The 21,563-nt window shown below is 40.9% G+C and overlaps 1 protein-coding gene across 3 annotated transcripts in view; it reads right to left on the reverse strand.

Moving 5' to 3' along the window:
* The window catches only part of AGBL1 (AGBL carboxypeptidase 1), a 287,819-nt gene that overhangs the window by 125,676 nt on the left and 140,580 nt on the right, over positions 1–21,563 (reverse strand). For all 3 annotated transcript variants that reach the window (XM_062630796.1, XM_062630816.1, XM_062630805.1), the window contains 2 exons: positions 7,244–7,373; positions 1,542–1,673 (listed from right to left, as the gene is read on the reverse strand). In XM_062630796.1, coding sequence (XP_062486780.1) covers positions 1,542–1,673; positions 7,244–7,373 — 262 coding nt within the window. The remainder of the gene's footprint in view (positions 1–1,541; positions 1,674–7,243; positions 7,374–21,563) is intronic.

The following is a 21,563-nucleotide window of genomic DNA, read 5'->3' on the forward strand; positions in this document are numbered from 1 at the left end:
CAGAGATTGCTCTCAAAGCAGTTTGGAATGGCTATCAAAAGGACAAATCTTTAAGCTGAGCTCTGAGATGCGGGTGCTGTTCAAGTCACTCAAGACCACCAAATATTAGAAGGTAATGAGGACTCTTATTCCTGTATATTGCCAAGGGCTACAGCTGAGTCTATGACCTATGAGGCAAATGCTGTTTCAAAAAACAACATTTTCTTGAAGTATTTGGTTCCTGTTACTGGGCAGAAAGATCAGTCATGGAGGCCACATTAATCCCCAACTACCTACAGGAGGCAGGGGAGGAACTTGTGCAGACACTGCAAGGAAATAGGTCTGAGACAGGGGTTTGAAGCTGCAGATGTGTTCTTCTATATATTCATTTTCCCCAGCCTAAAAATGAAGAGGGTGACCCACAGGCAGGAACAGCAACAGGCACCCATCTCCTGTTCTGTGCAAAAGAGGATATGAACCACAAGACCTTCCTCATGGGCTACTACCGAATATTTCTGGAAGCCCTGGAGCTTGTCTTCATTGGAGATTCAAGACAGGCTCCAGATGCCGAGAGCACCATTTGAATTCTGTTTGTGTAACAGCAAACCATCCTCAGCCTTTTCAAGCCCCTGAACGCAAATACAGCAAAAGACATCCTGACTGTAGGTACCCTGCCTGCTTTCTTTGTGAAACAGTGTTTGCCACAGGGACCCCTTGCAATGAACGCTGGAGCACATTTGACAGTAAAGTTTCAGTGCTCAGTGTACCACACTGTAAGATGAAGACAGAAGACGTGGCATCCTTATGGGAGGATTAGTATTGCAAGCCCAAATTAGTGTTTGTGCTGAGATAGCAAAAATTGTACATACATAAACTGAAAAAGACTTTTCAGCCTCTTTCAGGGTGAATCAAGCTATAGCTCTATAACCAGTTTAAGACCACGATTACTGTTTCATGAAGTATATAGTCTTATAATTAGAGCTTATAAGATTCTTCATTTCTCAATAAATTTGTCAGTTAAGACAAAAATATAATCTAAACAGGAACTAAAAGAGAGGGGCTGGAAATCCAGAAAACTGTTTGATAAGTGGTACATTCACATGAAGTAGAAATAAACCAGATTATCTTTTGTTCTTTCTAATTCCAGAAAACATTCCCTAGATGTAACAACAAGCACTTGCTGTGGAGATCACTATGTTAGATCTGTTTGACACCCACTGAATTATCTGGCGTTTTCAGTGGGATCAGGAACATTTTGTGGTGAAGAAATTCAGCTGAGTAGGACAGCGGCACATTGTCATCAGTCTCCATTACGTACTTCCTACTTATTTTCTTATTATTGTGGGTTGAGGGAATAAGAGTGTACGCATAAACAATATTCTTGACAATATCTGGTATATGAAGATATTATACATGATTTGAAACTCTCACTGGACCATTATTCCTCTGGAATAAGGGAAGTTTGCACCCATCTCCAAAATCTGTGATCTGGCCTTATCTTAACTAGCTGTGCAGACGCACATACAAGCCAGTAATTGCATAGAGGAACAAAATGGACCTACCCTATAGCCAACATCTTCTGTGATCACAGCTGTGTCAACTGTGCAGCCTGCTTGCCACAAGGTCTCCTTGATGCTGCAGCCATAAAGAAACACGTTCTTTCTCTGTGAGTGCCCATGGTAGTCACAAAATACCTAGGGAGAGAAAGAAGAAAAATCTTGAGCACTGAAAAAGAGAAAGCTTCCTGGTTCTTCATAATAAACACTATAAGACTATGGGGGTGTTAATGTGTTTTCTCAGGTCTCTTCATAGTAGCTTAGACTCTGGGCCATGCCTATAACCTGTGTCAAACTCTGTTAGTCAGTTGTATCTTGTTTTATTTATTCAATCTGTCATGATCACAGGGATCCGAAGTCAAGACTAGTGCATTTCTGTCTGTAGCAGAAGTAAACATGACACCTGTGCAAGAATCCATGGCAACTCAGGAACCTAAGGGTTCATGGTAACTTATGCTACAACAACAGAATAATTTGTCAAGCACTTTCTACTTCTAAACTCCAGCTTTATCCTCACGAGATTTGAAATCTGTGCTTTCCCAATCAAACAATCATCACTTCGTCACCTTGAAATTCAAAACCTGTGCTACATAATTTTCAGGAAAATATAACTGCACAATTGTAATGCACAGTGCTGTCAGATCTTCGCATGAATTCCTGCAAGCTGAGCACAGAACATGACCTATCTTCACAGCAAATAATCTCATTCCACGCTAATCTATCTGTCTATCTAATCCATCTCTCTCATGTCAACTGCTATATAAACTAGACGCAAGGTACATTCTCAGTTTTAGCGGAAGTTTTGATTGCCTTTATAGATAGATATCGACTACCATAGAAATGAAAATCACAATTTAATGACCCAAGACGTACATATTGACCCAAGTCTGAAAGAATAATCAATCTCAGTGCCCTCTGAGGTGTGAAGTCGATGTACACGCTGCTGTTACATATATTCTCTATGTCTTTACCGGGAATATTCAGAAATCTGTCAATGAAAACACAGGAATTTCTAAAGAGAAGGAATTGGTTCATTTAAAACCAGTATTCACCACTGAGTAGAAAGGAACTTCAAGATTTAATCAAAACTGTTTTCCAGGGCTTATGTCAGAGATAAAAAATTGGTATAGGAAAGCAGGGAAGAATTACGGATCAATATAGAGAGAGATGGGGGAGAAATGCTGCTTAAAAGAAAATGGAATCGTAGAATTGTTTCAGTTGGAAAAGATCTCTAAGATTATCAACTCCAACCCAGAACTGTCAAGTCCACCACTAAACTATATTCCTAAGCCCCACATCTACATGTGTTTTAAATACCTCCAGGGTAGTGACTCCACCACTTCCCTGGACAGCCTGTTCCAGTGCTTGACAACCCTTTCGGTGAAGAAATTTTTCTTTATACCCAACCTAAACCTATCCCGGTGTAACTTGAGGCAGTTTCCTCTTCTTCTATCACTTGTTACTTAGGAGAAAAGACTAACCCCTACCTCACTCTAATCTCCCTTCAATGCTAAACAACCACATTCCTTCAGCAGCAACTCATTGGACTTGTGCTCCAAACTCTCCATTGCTCTTCTTTGGACACACTCTGGCACCTCAATATCTTTCTTGTAGTGAGGGACCCAGAACTGAACACAAGATTCAAGATGCAGCCTCACCAGTGCTGAGTACAGGGGGACAATCTCTGTCCTGGTCTTGCTGGCCACACTGTCTGATACAAGCCAGGATGCTGTTGGCCTTCTTGGCAGCCTGGGGACAAGCTGGCTTATGTTCAGCTGCTATTGACCAATACCCCCAGGTTCATTTCCTTTGAGCAGCTTTTCAGCCATTCTTCCCCAAGCCTGTTGTGTTGCATGGTGTTATTGTGGCCCAAATGCAGGACTCGGCGCTTTGCCTTGTTGAACCTCATACCATTGGCCATAGCCATGGATCCAGACTATCCAGACCCCCCTGCAGAGCCTTCCTACCCTCCAGCAGCTCAACACTCCCACCCATATATAGACATTCATACATAAATACATATATAACAGGGGAGAAACAGATGGAATAGATAAGCTTCTTCCACCAACTGTTAGGGCAAGATTTACCCTAGTATGTTTATCTACCAGCTATACAGTAACTAAGTTTAGCTGCAGCAAGTCAGGGAGTTTAATTATCTAGGAATTGAACACGTACATACTTTCAGATCCTCTGACAACCAGTAGGTTGGCATACTCTAGAAGTTAAGTCACATGTGCATAAAAAACTGCTTCTAATTAGGAGGACAATTACACATATCTCACAGCTTATACACTGCTCCTTCATTTGGGTTCTGATGCATCAACTTTCCTTCCTGCACCACCGTTCACCTCCAGCTCTCTGCAGGGCTCTGGGTCCGCACATCCCTATCCCTGCAGCACACACTTTCCACACCTCAAACATGTGAACAGCAACTTACCCAGCAACAACTGCTCCTGCTTTACTTATACCCTTGGACACAACAAAGGCAGAAAGGGAAGGACAAAGAGGGCAGTCTGAGAGCTGCAACCTACAACCAGCATCATTTCCAAAGGAAAATAGCCAGCAGTGCACAGACCCAGAGATTCAGCTCCCTCAGGCTGTGTACACATTTTGCAGGGCTTACGCAGGCCCTGCATACTGGAAGTAACTCTGAACCATGTGTAATTACCCTGTAATATCTCCCTCCAAAGAGCTGCATTTACTGGCTCTCCTAATGACAGACATTTTTCCAGCTGGTATTTCATCTAAGCCATCAGCAATAGACAGTCATAGCTTAGGTTAACCACAAGCACCACCTAGAATTTATTCCTATGAATAGCAAAGAGGATTTTATAGCTCTCGTCTCATTTCAAGGCAGAGAAGCCAGCTCAATTGGGTATCAATTACCTGCCAATTTACAGAATTACCAACACACAAAAGACAGAATATGTTATCTGCCCAAAACATTACTTTAAGCATCAGAAACAACACAGGGATGATCAGATAGCCAGCTAGCAGGGCTGCCTCATGGGTGGCAGGTCTATAATTCTGCAGTTCAAGAAACCATCTGCAGATGAGTCTTCAGTGACAGGTCTGGAATGAGACTTCTTTTATTGGTAAAGGATCACCAAAGCCAGGTTCAGTAACGCGGCTGCTGTTCCGGGCCATGGGATCTTTCACTGATTGCCCCCACCTTCCACAAGCAGAAGCATTAGTGCTGCTGAAAATTCTTTCATTCCGTTTTCAGTTTTCAGGGAGCTATATTTTAATAATGTTTGTGAGATACTGCAGTCACTTTCAGTGTTTACATTCAATTATTCTTCATAATGAACTCTTCTGCCTTATTTTCACACTACAGGGTAGCTTATGCCCCACCATTCATGAATCTGTATTTTGTAGTTTGAGCACCCAGTACAGAACTCTTCCTGGGACATGTCTGGGCAAACACTAAGCAAACTTGGGACCTACAGTCCTTGTTCTCCAGCCTGTTCTTCCATGGCTGGAACACTGATACACACAAGCCAAACTCCCAAGGCTTATGCTTGTTAGGATATGACTCAAGATACACATGCAAATCTTTATCTATTTAAAGTGATTTGCCAGCACTGATCATCCTAAAGGTAAGGACTGTTTTCTAACTCAAAAACAACTCTCCTCATGAGTCACAGAACCAGACACCTTTTCAAATAAAGGAAAAGCAAAATAGAAAACAGGAAGCCAGAAAATCTGCTGCAAACCAGAACATTTTGAAATTCCTTTTTTGTTTTTGGTGTAAAGTCTCTTTTTTTTTTTTTCTTTTTCCTTAATAACATTGTGACAGGGCTTTGAATCTCAGAATTTTGAGCTTGACATGCCCAGGCTTTTTCCCCTTGCAATAAGCTACATCCTCGCAGGCAGATGCTTGTTTCCAAGCTTGATATAATGCCTTTGAAAGGCAGCAAACTCTGCTCAGTGCTTCCTGGTCCCTAGGAAGTTCTTTCTGCCCCCTTCTGAGGCATTCTGCTCTGCCCTGCAGCTCAGCCTTTGTACAAGATGCAGGTTCCCTGTTGCATGCTGCAGGTGCATTGTCAGCTGTAATTTCTAAACCATAGCAATTTCTCACCACAAACGCTCAAGGAGAGAGCAACTTTCCTTTCCCCATCAGATCTGGGTGCTCCCAGAGAAAAGGTCTCCAACATTCCCACAGCTGAAAGGAGATCCCATGTTGCAGAGATGCACAGTGCACCCACTTCCTCATCTTACTGGGGTTCCCAGAGCCAACAAGAAAACAAAAAGCACTTAGTAAGGTGTTGTCTGTCAAACCTAGCAATTAGTATGGCTTTGGTTTGAAAGGCTGTTACCTTTAAAGTTCTTCCCTTTTCTCCTTTCAAGCAGGTTTTCTTTGCCTTGATGAAACTGCTTGCATACCCCTAGGATGAAACTGCTTGCGTACCCCTAGGATAAGTGAAACTAAATCACTTCACAGAGATCACTTCGCTATCGGTGAACTTGGGTTCCATGGGATGTTGGAGGTAAAAAAAAAAACAACAAAACAACTCTTCAAACTCTTCCCCCCAAACAAAATTTTAAAAAGCCAGCAAGAAACACAGCTTTCTCCTGCAGGAGGGAAAAGGCATTTTGGAGCATGTATAACTAAAATCAATGTGCTCTTCAAAAGCGAAGAAAAATCAGTTTATCAAGTCTGACATGCAGCTTGTGAGTGAGGGAGACGATAGGATCAATAGTCTCCCTTCATTCAGCAACGATGAAAACTTGCACTGAATGGTCAAGCCTTACACACCTGGATACGACAATGATGGTTGCGTATTAAAAAAGACCAGAGAGTAAATAGAAAGGTAAAATGAAACTGGTCCTACATTGCTCCGAATCAAAGGAAAAGACTGTTGAATAAACTCACCACTGAGATAAGTTTCCACAATATTCCTTAGCATGCAGGGTTGAATTTCAGAGCTGTTGTACCGACCAAAAGCAGCATTCCCTTAAGAATTCACTTAAAGGAGCTCACAAACATTTTCACCTTGCCAAACGTGCCTTTGGACGTTTCCTGCCTGACAGTAGCTACCATCAGCCAACCTGGAAGTCTGTGCATCCACATCTGCTTGTTAACATTTGAAGCTTCCTGTGTTTTTTCCCTTAAGATCTCAGAATTACACTTCCATTCTCCTGGACAGCAAGACTGAGCGACTGGGATGGATCCTGGTGCTATCCCAGTTGAAGGTTTGAGACAAGACCTATCTCTTATGAATTTCTGGTACCCCCAGAATCAGATGTTTTCTTCCCATTACCAAAGCAGCAGGGAAGTTCAGACATTTTGAGGGCTGCTTCCTGTTTTTTTTTTTTCATTTCACAGGTTGTTCCAACGTGGGATTTTTCACAGTCCAGTCAAACTAAGTCTTTGCAGAATTTGTCCTATCACTGCCATGAAGATAGCAATAACCTCTTCATAATACTTTGCCTAGATGAAGTACATTGAGGATATTAAAGAGCTTTAAGAAACTCATTTTCTCATTTATATTTCAGGTGCACAGAGATTCTGAGATTTGGAGATGCTGGTTAGAAGATTCAGTAAGTAATAAATATCCAAGACTTTCAAAACACTTCTGTAAAATGAAAGTATAACAGCACATAATACTTTCCAAATCAATCTAGCTCTAAAATAAGACTGTTCACACAACTACAGTGAGTAATCCATATACAGTAACTCATAGAAAATCCTGGAAGAGACTCACCAGAGGAGCCCGGCCAATGCTGCGTAGGTAATAAAGAAGACCTTTGGCATGATAAATTGTTGGATGGAGCTGGGAATTGGGTGTCAACCACTGCCTGTTCAGATCATCCCCACTCAACGAACAACGGTGGCTGAAATCAGAAAGCAACACATCACAAACTAGCAAAACAACAGCTGATTCCAAGAAGTTGCTGATTCTGCAAAGCCCTGGTGCAAGGTCAGGGAATGCCAGTTAGAACACAGATATAAAGGGGTTTGAACATTGGGCTGGAATGAATCAACAGCCTGTATCATATTTCTAAAGTTCTTATAGTATACAGATTTTATCATTTCCTTTCCTACCAAGGTTGCAGTCCTGAAAATAAATGCAGTTTTTCCTTTACCCAAGTATGTACAAATCAAAAGACTACTCAGAAACTAAGAGTTCTGAAATGTTCTAAATTCCATGCTATGAAATTCACCCAGCTCACGTAGAGCACAAGCTTCTCAAAACCTCCACAGCAAACAAGTACATACAACTCCTACTCATTCTAATTGAAGACAGGCACTTGAATCTCTTCGACCGGTCTGAAATATGAATGCACTTAAATGAGATGAGCTGGATATCTTATTTAAGCTTCTCCACTCACAAGAAATGCCACTATCTAAAGCACATCAGGAAGATCTTGATGCATGCTACATCATTATGTAGAACAATTACCTAGCTTCACTGCAAAGGCTGAATAAAAAGCTAAATAAGGATCCCAGATTTACACTGAGAAAACATCTCCCTTAGTTGGCTTGAACATCTTCTGTTACTGACTCAGTGATTAGTGGAAGATTGCGCAGGATACTTGGCTGTATGGAGCAGTACATCACTGTGCAATTTTACATAATGTAACTAATCTCCCTTGTTAGTGACTATGTGTAGAACAAAGCCTCCTCATGCTCCTCAAAGGATTTGCAATTTCATTCACAACAACAGTGCACTGACAGAATTCAGAAATCAACCCTCCAGCATATGAGATATTGTGGTAGGTCCTCATCATCTCCACACCATTCAGTTCAACACTAGAATGCTCCTGGTGGCAATGTAAACTTCGCCCTGCTTGTGCTTCTAAAGAAACCTTATAAAATAATCTTAAGTGTTGGATGAATTCCTAGCTACAGAGTTGCATCCAGCTTTGCTGTTCCAGCTTCCTAGAACAAAATAAAGTACAAATGTAGTCCTGGGGATGTGGTCTGTTGTATTGCAGAGCCTCACGCTGCAGCTAGGGTGTATTACGTGTAGCATCACTGGCGTTATCAATGCCTTGCAAGTGATGCTTGAAGAAAGAGTGTTGTAAAGCAGGAATGCTTTAAAAAAAAGCAAAAACAATGGAGAACCAGTTAAGAACAGAAGACAGAAATAGTCACTAAGAATATTTCATACATTTTTAATATATGAAAAGCAGGGTCTCTAATGCCATCTTGGGGTTTCTAGCAACATCACAAGATCCATTCCAACTTTACTCTAGTTTCACTGTTACCTGAATTCCCTTCTTTCCTCATAATCCATAGCTCCCATATTACTCGTTCAGCAAATCAGAACACATTAGCAACAGCTAACACATGGGAAGACAGCAAATGCTGCTGTGATGCTTCTGCCAAAAATTCTACATGAAAACAAGACTTCCATTACATTTCCTAAATGCTCTTCAGATAAAGCTACCTTTAGGCTCACCTCTCCTGATTTTCAGGACCACAAGGGCTCAACTGAGATTAGCAGCTGTATTTCTGCCAAGACCTTGTGTGCTTACACGGTTTGCCTTTCAATAGGTACAACTCCACATAAAGAGTCATTGGACTGCATTTAGAAATTCATCTGTAAAAAAAACTTCTTATTCCTTCAGAACACGCAAAGAAATCTCATGATCTGTTAGAAAAGCATGTGAGAAAAACTCCCAATCAAGTCTATTAACACACATTAAAGCCAAGTAGACGGCGTTGCCCATGGACTGCAACGCATTATTCATACGTGCAAATACAGCATACAGCTGTATACAGCATACGTTCACACAGCACACCAACATCTCCCTTGCTCGCAGCTCTTCAGACAGGTTTCATTGTCCATAATGCAATTTACCAACTCTGCTGCTCTGGTAGAAATTGTGACTTTTCTTAGAGGTGACCCAATGACAAGCCAGTCCCCTCTCCTGCAGTTCACAAATGCTGCTGGTTCCTTAGTATTAGTTTAGTAATTGCAATCCAACTCTAAAACCATAATTTGAACGCTCTTATGTACTGAAGGGAAGAAAGGTAACATCTCTGCATGTAGACAAGAGCTGGGAGACAAAGTTCAGCTTTGTCCCTTCAACGATTAACATCTCTGCTCAGTTAAACAACCTTTAAATATTAGCTCTCAGCCTGGCAGCTTGTATCCACAGCTCTTAAGGAGGTGCAGAGCTTTAATTAAACTATGAGAGGCTGATTTTTCCTATCCTGCTCCCTCCTTCCATCACACTGTTAAAGTCTGTTTACTTTTATAGATACCAGCTCCCTGCCAGCCCTGTTCCCCTTATCCCTTCCTTTCTCCTCTCATTCCTAACAGTGATGGCATTCACAGATAATGGTTTTGTCCATTATGCTTCTGCAACCAAGGGTGAAGGTAAAATATTAAGCTGATTTCAAGTGCTGATAGCAAATAAAGGGACTGGGAAGCTGAAACTGGCTTTGAATGTTTGGCAGGGTTTAATGAAATTCACTGTTCAAATCAAAGGCATTTCTTACAACACAGTTCCAAGCTATTATATTTGCTTTAAATGTTTTATGTGTCCTTTCTCCTTTGCAGCACTAGCAAGACTACCTGTCACCTTGGATAGGACGAGTAGCAGCTCCAAGTAAATTAGGAAAACATTTTCCAAAAAGCATTCAAACAAGAAAGCCCTGCATCTCCATGTAGATTACCTGTAATTCTGCTATTTGGTACATATCTTCAACCCAGATGTATTCAAAACAAACTGCATTTCTCTTGTGCACAAGACTGATGCTTTTGTTATAGCCCTGACTCTTCTTCTGCCTTCATACAAACAGGACATTTCTTGATGTGTACCAGGGTAATGGTAATGGCAGTTTCTGGGGCAGTTCACGGCTACCAAGTGGAACACAGCGAAAGGAGAAAAAACAAACACATTTGTCCCTCTCCAGTCAGACACTAGTAGTACTTTCACAGGTATCTGTAAAATGATTCTGGAGAAGCTATAGAGCTAGTGGAAGAATTGCTCCCCTGATCTCTACTAACTAAGCTTTTCTAAGATGTGGCTAGAAAACACTAACACAATGATACAGGGCAAGGTGTTCAGCACTTACTATTGCCCAAAGATAAAAGTACTTGGGCAGTCTGTCCTTCCAATGTACAACAACGTCACATGGTCCAGTAAGATGAATGAAAACAAAGCATTCAAGCCACCCAGCCCCTGGAGAAGATAACTCATGTGACTGGTTCCAAGCAGAGTAAATTCATCCAGAGGTGAATTTGTCAGTGAGTGTTAGCTTTAAATACTATCATTATAATCCACCAAGAATATTGCTATAGCTATGCAATCCTCAGCTCTAAAGATGTATAAATGCAGGTAGCCATGTAGGAGAACTACTCTGTGAAAACTAGATCCCTGGCATCTGAAGTTGATACACCACAGACAGAAAATTCAGGTTGAGATTTCCCTCCTGAACCCATAGGAGGTAACTGAACTTCTAACTGAAGCATTAGACTCTTGGTCTGAGTGCAGGGACACCTCACAGGGAGTTAATAAAGAAGAGGTTAAGTAGATAAAGAACAGACTTGTTCGGTTTAAGAGAGAATTGTATTTTAAATCTCCTGGCACTTTTAAGACCTCGCTTTTAATCTTGTACCTCAAAGCCTACTATTTCTACTAAAGATGTGTTTTCTTTGTTGCGTTCCTCCTAAGCTTCCTTTGTTTGAGGGCAAGGTAACCTCAGCTATGGCAGTAAACTGCACTGAATTCTGCACAAGGCACGTATATGGATGGAGATGTGGCATCTGGTCCCAACCAAAGGCTTGGTAAGGTCAATGGAACCTTTTAGTTGGTTGCAATAAGCCTAGATCAGTGCCCTGAACAGGTACAAAAATGGGAGGGGTGGGAGAAGAAAGAGAAAAATAGGTAGAGACACAGGAATAACAAACAAAAGGGAACAGGAGGTGCAGGGTAAAGAGATTGGGGGATAAATGTAATGCCCAAGATATTAGACAAGGAAGAAAACAAGAAATGGAGAGAGAGAAAATTCACTTTTTTCAAAGAAAAGATGTTGCTGTGCTTAGAAGATAAAATGATTCAAGTCTCCTGTCCATTTCATGTAAATGGATAGACAAGGCCTGTCATATTGAATGAATGATGTCAGGACTGATAATAACAGCACCTGGGGCACAGGGAACTATAAAAATCTAAAGGGATGCATTGTGTTTGATATGTAGAGAGCAGCATCGCCATTCACTGTGCATCTTAAAAGCAGACAGCAGTACTAGCATAGGGTAAGTGTATCTATATAAAAAGAAGTAGGCACAAGTAAACATCAGGACGCCACTGAGCAGCATGGGACAGCCTCAACCAGACACAGCACGCTGGACTTTATGAATTACTTGTGCTTAGGATAGAAGCAGGAATATTTACATTAAGGTGTTTCGGTTTTGCCATTCAGAAAGCTCAGAGCAAACTGGAGGTGGGGGATAATTCTTCATTTCTCTTACTTTTCAATCTTTTCAGAGAGCAAAACTCAGTGATAAGAGGAAGCAGCAGCTCTAGTTGCTCCCTTATAATTTAAAGGAAGGTGCCAGAAATATAACCACTATTTTCTGTCTTTGACTCTGGTTTTGTGCAAGCTAGTGTGTTGAAACTCTAATGGCTATATTCATCATGTGCCCATTCCACAGAGATGCTCATCCTGTGCCACCCAGGCATTGCATCATAGATTGCATTGCACTCCCCTGTCCAGCTGAGAAGGGGGAGTGATAGAGGGGCGTTGATGGGCACTTGGCATCCAGTCAGGGTCAACACACCACAGAGATGTAAAACACTTTCAATTTTAAATGTTTGGGTGCTTTCCAGAAGCGTACGGATGACACCTACCTGCTCTTCCATCCTCTGAAATTCCTGTGCTTAACAGCAGAAGAGAAAGTACAAAGTGCTGAGGACCTCTTTGTAGAGCTCTTCATTGCTTTAATTTTCTAGCGTACATATACACAGACTTGCACTACAGCACTCTACAGCTGGAATCAAAGATAAGGGATCAGAGGACAGGGTAATTGTGCTACTATGGTCTGGGCTGCACCATTCATTTCATGGTGGAATATCTTTCCCACCATGAAAGCGAGCTACTTAAAGCTTCCTCTGGGACTTCTTGTTTTGCATCTTGGCAAGCCCCAGGGTTTCCCTGCAGTGAGGTGATCCCTTCACCTGCTTACTCCAAGGGGTGAAGAAGGTGATGCTCTTCCTTTGTTCAGGGTGTGAAGTTATTATACTTTCCATTGTTTGCAGGTGAATAGTTGCAAGGCATACATACAGACAGTGATGAATGAAGCAACTCCCATCAGCTTTACTGCAGCTAATAATTCATTTCTGATTATTTACTTTCCTTCTGACTGCAAGCACCATGAATCTAAAATGCCTATATAGAACCAAGCTCAAGCACAACAGAACAAAAAGCAGCTGGGAATTCAGAAGCCACAATCCCTGTTCCATCTCTCTTTCTTCAAGTGTGCATTTCATTTCTAAACTATATTTACACTCCCCTCCCCACTTAAGACTGACTGCAATGCTGATTGCCCTTAAGCCTCATTTGCACCGCATCTTACTATCACACCTGCTTTCATCACGAGTAAAGGCCACAGTCAGCATTAGAGCGCCAAGGCAGGCATGCACTGTTTGACTGCATGGTGAAAACCAAGGCAAGGAAGTCAACTAACCCTAAGAGATCCCCATAAGCCACCAAGCAACAGAGATCCTTCAGTTCCACTGTGAACTCTTACTGCCTAGTTTATCTCTAGGCCTTTAAAAGGAAATGTTTTTACTGCTTTCTTCTCTGTTTTTTTTAATTGCACCTTGCATACACACAATGCCAAACTTGTCTCTTGAAGGACACTTGTGCTGTCTGGATGCCAATAGACAGATTCGTCTCATTTTGGACCATGGCTGCTGTGCACCTCTTCCCTCCCAGCACTGACTAATAAATCCATGATGCATAATGCTTCCTCTCAGGTAAACACTATCCTAAAGCATCACTCTGCCAGCTTCTTCTTGCCTCCCTGCAGCTGACCACTGATACTAATTAGAGTAATGAGCCTTCAGTTGTTCACTTGCTGCATCTGACTGATTTTGTCACAACTGGCAATCCCTGCTTCCAAAGATAAACGATGCAGTCTGTGCTTTTCCTGTTTGGTGCATGTAACTGTGCCTCTAACCTTGCTCAGCTCCCTCTGTCATAAAGGTGCCTTTTCTCTCTGTGGACACGTTTCATTAAATCACATTTGGTCACAAACAAGTTCAGGGACGCAAAGTGAGATCTGCTTCACCCCAGCTAATGCTGTCAATGTTGTAATCAAATTAGACAAGAAGTTCACATGGCCTATTGGAAAGGTGAGCTGACAGCATTGTCACTGATAAGCTAACCTCCCTCGCAGTTCCACACCAAAGGATGGCCATAAGGATTCTATTTCTTCTAGCTGTAACAAAAGTTAATATTAAATACCAGATAATTCATTCATCTGCATTTGCCCACACTTTCCACTGTCCTTTATATGAAAAACACGAGCAATAATACTCTGTACTACTTTACAAAGGAGCAAATAAAAAATCATTGAGCAAATAAAAACCCGGGTTTTCAGTCTCTTGACATTGTCCATCAGATGAGGTCATCTCAAGAGTCTCAGGGTCTTCAAATACTTTATGTATAATTGATAAAGAAAAGCCTTAAACCGGCATTTTTAGTCACTGGTTTTGGATGGCAAAGTCAATTTTCAGCTCAAGAAGTTTCTTATAACAACTATCTACTTTCCACAGGAAATGCTTACTTTTCCTCACCAATCAAACACCTTATTCCTCTCAAAACTGATTTTTCAGTCAAAACTCCAAATTGCATCATCCAAAACATCAGAGCTGTTTAAGAGAGATGTTTCAGCATGTGCTAGAAAACATGTCTTTGAGGTTCCTTCAGCACCTATTCCTCTCTGTCAGAGGGTCTCTTTGGCTGGTCCACACGTCCCCTAATGCAACATCATGAGACTTCATGACAGCAACTCAGTAAGATGAAGAATTATGATGCAACATGGGAGTTGTAGTTTGGCTGGGGGATCCAGGACAGCCAAACAACTCCCAAATGGCATCAAGATGACACTTCCAAATGGAAATACTGTTTTTAAATGAGAAGATTTGGCTCCAGTTTGACTAACCATTATTCATGGAAAAGCATAAGCTTTCCATAGGGGGGAAAACACATTTTCCCAAACAGCCCCACTTACATCCTCCCACAAGCAATGTCAGCAAATCCTAATTTTGCAAGCAGGGATATTGAGAAGTGAAACCACTCCTGCAGCAAAGCATTAAATCAGTGAAAAACAAGGAATAGAATGTGAGATCTGATGAAAGCATATCAAATTAACTAAAACTTTAAAATTACTGTCCTTTAGCCTGTTTCCAATTTCTGTATTCTCACTTTCTTATTTTGAATATGGCTTGTATCCATATAGCTGAAGAAGATTCTTAACTGAGTTAAGCTAATTGCTCACATATGGGTTGCATCGAATTAACTGAGTTGATTTAAAAATCTGTTAGTTAATCAGTGCAATCTCTGCATATAAATGAGTACTAAGAATTGCAATTTGCAGATTATTGTTCTATAACTTAAACTAAAATAAATAACGCAGAAAGGCGAAGTGTGGCGTCAAAGATTAAGAGCAAGAGTCACAAGCAGAGGGGCATATGGAAGCCAAGAAAAAGACAAAAGGATTTTGCAGTGGTAACTTCAGACATCCATTAGCTTTCTCCTGAAGTCCCTACTATACCCAAATAGTCCAGGAGGTAGTACTCATTCTTGGTGTCCTCCACTCCTTTGGAACTGAAGAAGTAACTAGAATGGAAGGAAAAACTCTCAGAACAGTTGGTGCAAATCAGAAAGTTCAGATTCCTCCAAATACTTTATTAATAAATTACAGAATAATTAGACTAATACAACACTACTGCCAGTAAATAGCAAAGAACCCCTGTACTTGCTTTTTAACAATGAGATAAGCCCTGTGCAAGGAACATGCTGCAAGATACAGTTCCTTCCTGGGCTATCACCAGATCATCCTGGCCTAACGCTGTCCAACAGAATGGTTTGGGTTGGAAGGGACCTTAAAGTTCACACCAACTATAAGGTTTTGTCCTGTTTCTAATGTCCAGGATTTGTGGACTAGGGCATTGTCCCCCTATCCCAGAAGACAACTCCGCTTGGAAACCTGGAGTCCCTTTCTAAGTTATGGTCTGCAAGGCTTTACATGGGAGTCAGATGTGTTTTAGCAAGCTACACCTAACAGTAAAGCAGGACAGTGACCGACCAGCTGGCAACAATGATAGAGAAAAGGAGAAAAGAGGGAAAGAGGCCAAGAAGAAGATAGAAATGAAGGTGAGGAAGACTGAAGTCACTCCTCCCAGACTGAGGTCCATTCTCCATCAATGCAGCCATCTTCCTCAATAAGAAACACGCAGCAGGGATAAGTGTCTACAAGTCACACCTACATGACAATGAGGTGGTGGTATTCCAAAATAAGATGCTTCTAAGCACACATATTTTCATCTAGGAGGAACATATTTTCAGCAGTAGGAGGCCGGAAGGTTGTTTTGCCAAACTTGTGATGTTGTTTTGTGAAGAGAGGTTAATAATAAACCTAAAGAAAAATGAAATGTAAAACATGTTTGGTCTAGATTAGGCAGAGTTGATGTCCCCCTGTAATGTTGAGCACTCTCAGATTTATTCTTCAGTATTAATTCCCATTGCTCAAAAGAGATGCTGTTTTTCTTCTCTAAAAGGAATTGGCACATGGTAGGTTATTTTGTGACCAAGTTGCTCAGCACAGCTCAGAAGCACAGTTACCTCACTGTGCATGAGGCTGTGAAGTGATTTATAGTGGAATTGGCCATGGGTTGACTCACACGAAGACACACTATACTTCCTCCATTAGTAAATTACAGTTCTGACAAAGCAGCATTAACTGAAACAGCTGAGTGGTAGCTTACAAAATAACACAAAACCAAGCACAGAGCTTGCCAACTCCTCCTTAGCGAGGCACGCAGGGGCCAGCTAAGGAAAGTAACACTAGATAGTGTTAGTTGCACATGCTAGAAGGGTTTCCTCTTTCCCCACACACCTTTTCTCCATCCTTGTTGTAAACCCAATATGATTATGAAGATATTACTGCTAAAATCTACAACATCACTGGAAATGCCCACTATAGTGGGCTATAGCATTACAGTACTTGAGCTCTGCTAACTTCACAGGCTACTTGCATGGCAAATATAATCTTTCTGCAATAATTTCCTCATAGGTTACTCAGCAATGATAAAGATGAATCCAAGCTTGTTATATTTCTCCCTTCTGGCATGGGATTTCTAATTTTGCCTGTGAATTCCACTGAGGAATCAAGAGTTCCTATAAAACACTCTTTGCTTTCTTCACAATAAATGTTGTCTTCTGCGGACATGACCAATATTTATGGATCAGACCCATTTACAAAACAGTTTCCAAGTCAAAACAGAAACAACAAAACCCAAAACCCACACAAAACAGCACACCAACCACCAAACTAAAAAACAAACCCCTACAAACACCCAATAACATCACTTTCTCTTATTTGCTTGTTATATATTCCATCTGACTTAGAAGGGATGTGGTTACTTTCTGCTTAACCAGATATATATTCCTGCATCTTCCTCATAGATATTCTACCCATATGTAATTCTTCTCTCTAGTGTTGTGAACTTCTGGCTAACGCTTTGCATGATTCCCTCATGTATTCTTGGAGACCCTTCAAGCTTTGGAAGACTTGAGCAATGAGTTAGAAATACCATCACGACCAGTAAATGGAGATCACTTCATGCAACAGCTAGTAAGGGATGCATAGCAGATAGCTTGATAAGTCATTCCACTTACTAAAAGAAATAAAAAAAACCCAAAACAGCACTTGAAATTTTGTGGACCCTCCCGCTCACAAACACACATACCATCTCTCCTAATACATCCTTTCTGTAAGAGCCTCATGCAAAGAGGAAAAGAAAGACTGAATTCTTCCAGTGCCCAGCCCAAAGAAACTGTGTCTTAGAACTGCCACACTAATGATGAATTTTAATTGCCCCTATATGAAACCTGGCAACTACTACCAAGGCCACATCCAGCCTGTAGACAACAAAGTTTTACCAATAAAGCCTCTGCTCACCAGCACAGGCCTGACAAACAATAATTATTTAATAATGATAAAGTGAGGGGAGAAGCAAAGAGATACCAGTTCCGCACCCTGCAATTCTCAGCAAACCAAATCAGTCCTCTGCTAGTATGAAGCTAATTCTTCAAGTGTACCTCAGAGATGAGGCAACAGTCCCTCCAGCAGTGCTAGAAGCTCATTTGGGCTACTGATCTGACAGTGAGGAGGGCAAGAATTCATGGAGAAGGAAAGCCATTCGGTGTTGTCTGTAGATGCTCTAAGCTCTCTTATTTGTTTACTTTCCCCCATGCACATGCACTATGAGCCTTCAAACTTCAATTGAATGCTAATTCTGAGCCTAAAGAACTCAAACAAATTGCACTTACATAACTGCTCATCCCAGCACAGTGTCTCTGAGCGCTTCACAATAGTAAAGTTAAACGAAGCATTCAATGCACACTTATTAAAATAAAGTATCCACTAGAGAAACCTGATGGGCGTGCAGAGCTCTGCAAACCATTCAAAACAATTTAAATATATACACATATGACAAGCAGCAACAAAAAGAATTACTGTAGAACTGAAAAACAAAGTCTCCATAAAGCTCACAAACCCTAGCAAGACTTGGGCAAAGGCGTAAGAGAGCTCGTCTGAGTGCAAATAAAGCTGGCACCGAAAAATCAGGGGGCATAGAGAGATTCAAGATTCCTAAGAGGTGCTATCATAATCTCAGGGGAGTTGAAAGACTTGCGATAGATAGCACTCTGCACACATTAGCAGTAGGAGTCTTGTTGGAAGTTTTTAGTAAAGAAAAACTAGGGCACTAGATGGGAACAAATGTATGAAAGTGGTTCATATATACTTGTGCGAGCAAAAAATCTAAGCTCTTTTTGCATAGGAATTGACAATTTTTAATTGGGGACTAGTACGATCAAAAAATTCCCTCTTGAAACAGATTTGTAAAGCGAAGTTACGTGAATATGGGAATAAATGACCTGATTTTTCAAAATATAGAGCTACTCATCACTGCCTATTGAAGTTCAATAGAGTTGTAAGCACTCAACATCTTCCAAAGTCAGGAAATTCTTAACTAGCTTCCTAAAAAAAAAAAAATAAAGGGTTGGATTGGGGCAAATAATTTATGGTCCTTGCTGTTCATTTTTAACTCTGTTCTTAAATTGAATAGGGAAGCTTAAAGCATCAGAAGGTATCAGCAATATTCCACAATAGAAGAAGCAGGGCTTCACGTAAACATTTGGGGCTTTTTTCCCTTAGCTCTTCCTTGCACACCATCCACACACTTGTTGTTAATATAATAGAAGAATAATCTCTTAAAGGTGAATGAATTGTGAATATTATGGATTGATGAGTAAGCGTAAAGACACCCATGAAGAAAATCAATGCTCAGCATCCCATCTTAGCAACAGAATGTTTAAACATCCTTCAGATAAGTGGCGCCGTCCTTTTTCAGTGAGTTAAGGACATCAGGCTCTGATCAAAAGTTGAAATATTTCGTATGAAAGTAGATGACAAAGTGCCAGGCTGAAAGAATCCCTTATTTAGACATGGAGAAGAAAGCTCTAATATAACCTCTTGATCACTTATCTTAAGACATATAGAAGGGTAATTTACAGCTATAGCTCTTCTACTTAGAAGGCCCATGGGCAAAAACTGACACAGTCCACTGAAAGCAATTTATATCTATGGCTGATCTAACTCGGCACACTCAGATACCAACCACAAACAGGAACCATGTTGTCTTTTTTTACAAAAATCCCCAACTGAAGGCTACAGTTTTTCTCTGTCTAAATAGAAAACTATTTCTGACCTCTTCATGAGAAAAGATTTTGCATATCTATATAAAAAAGCTGAACACATTTTAACTGTTAGCATACATTCAGACTCAACAGGTGAATGACAGCACCAATGTACTGCAAAGCCCATCATACAAGGCAATTCGACATATGCCTCTTCATGAAAGGAGAAAAACTGCTAAGCTCCAACTTGGAGCCAAGAGGTTTGCAAAACTGTTTTCTGAAGAAAACAACATTCACTGCTGAGAAAAACCTAGATGCAATTTCAAGACATTGTTTTTAGAGTTGTACTTACAGTGTCTCCCTCTGTAGAATGATAGAGAGGAATAACATGTTTCTCTATTCCAAGATGGATTTGAAACACACATGGTGCTTGCTAAGAAGTCTCACAAAAGGCAGGAGGCCTAAGAAGTCTCCAGAACAGTTCTGATGATACACAAGAGTGTCTTTTTTAATTTCTTCGGGACTACTTGTTCTTTGAGCTATCCTACCACTCACAAACCCGAGAGAGATCAAAGACTCAGTTGCATAACATTTAGTCAATATAGGTAAGCTCAGAGAAATATCCCTTACAAAAATCAATGTGCAAATTCAAGCAGGCCATTCTGATCAGCTGGAATAAAGGTTGCCAATAATTTTAGATCAAGGTCCAATTATTTTATTGGGCCAAGACTGTGAAAAGACTGAGGTATAAGCAAGGGCAGTCGGAGGAAAGACCTTAGAATCCAAGTTGTCTTCCTGATATGTACTGGCAACATACCTCAGTTGCAATGGTTTGTATTATGGTAAATTAGTGCTTTCTCAGCTTGATGGTGTCTCTTACCTTTTTGGAATATTTATAAGCAAGTGAAGTCACTTGCTGCCTACAGCATAAGATCTAGCTAAAACTTCAACCATTCTTCTACCCTTCTTGATCAGTGTCATTCCAATAACAATGTCTAATGAATCATGCTATACAGTGCTGTTAAACAGTTGAAATTTTTGTTGCCATCTAACAATATTTACAACCACGCTCCCCGAAGAAGCATTTTCCTGAAAGCTGATAAAGTTTTTGTTCTGATTTTCTGGCCAAATGGCAAATTTGATCCCCAAAATTGCCAGTGAGTTAGGCAAAAAAAAAGTGCACCAAACCAGTCACACTTGTCGCCATTTTAAGATGTCCAAAATACAGATCAATGGATTCATTTCTTCTTAATTAATCATTCTCCCTCAGAGTATGACTAATGGACTTTTAATGTGAAATTGCCATTTCAATAGGACCACCTTTTCATACACTCAGACGTTTAAAGCAATTATAATATTGAACTAAACCCAAAGAGCTTCTTTAAGGTATTACTGCCATCACAGTATAGATGGGTAAAGTAACTACAAAACAATTTCATGACTTGTCTGAGGTCACATGGTAAAAATAATGATTCAAAGAGAGAAAAATATTCTCCGTTTTTATCAGTTATTTATTTTTAAGCTGTTCACAACCAGAAAAGCAATTACTTACTGGTCGTCCAAGGTTGAGGCCATGAAGGACGCTTATCTCTATTCCTAAACACTGAAAATTACCAGTGGCAGAGAGCAAAAAGGGATTGCAACCAGGAAAAGAAAAAAAGGGAAGAATTAGGTCTATAGAGCTCACTTCTCTCCAGCTCACAAGGCAAATTTGCTGGCCTGAAAAGCCTGCTTACTGAATTACAGCACTGAATGTATTTCTCATGGTGTGACTCCACAGCTGCAAAATCCCAGCTGCAATTAGGTAAGTGTAGGGCTGGATGTTTTATCATTTTTATACATGCAGGCACTCCAGCGGTGGCTGTGGCAGGCTGCAGCTGGCCTGCCAGCAGCCCCCAGCTGCCGTCTAGCAGAAAGGCAGCGACTGGAATTGCGTATAAACATTAGTAGAACACAAATCTTGCGGGTGTTGAAATGGGTTGAAATTGCTTAGCATGGGCTCAGTCTAGCACTTCCCCAGCTCAGCCAGCTGAACAGGACTCGCTTGGAAGAAATCACAGAGCAAGGTTTTACGCCATCAGACAGGGAGAGGTGATTAGGTGACCTACTAAGCATTAAGTCTTCAAAGAGCCAAAGAA

Source organism: Pezoporus occidentalis, unplaced genomic scaffold (genome assembly GCF_034315485.1).
Source record: "Pezoporus occidentalis ecotype Australia unplaced genomic scaffold, CSIRO_AGI_Poc_V1 ctg11, whole genome shotgun sequence".
NCBI classification, from domain to species: domain Eukaryota; kingdom Metazoa; phylum Chordata; class Aves; order Psittaciformes; family Psittacidae; genus Pezoporus; species Pezoporus occidentalis.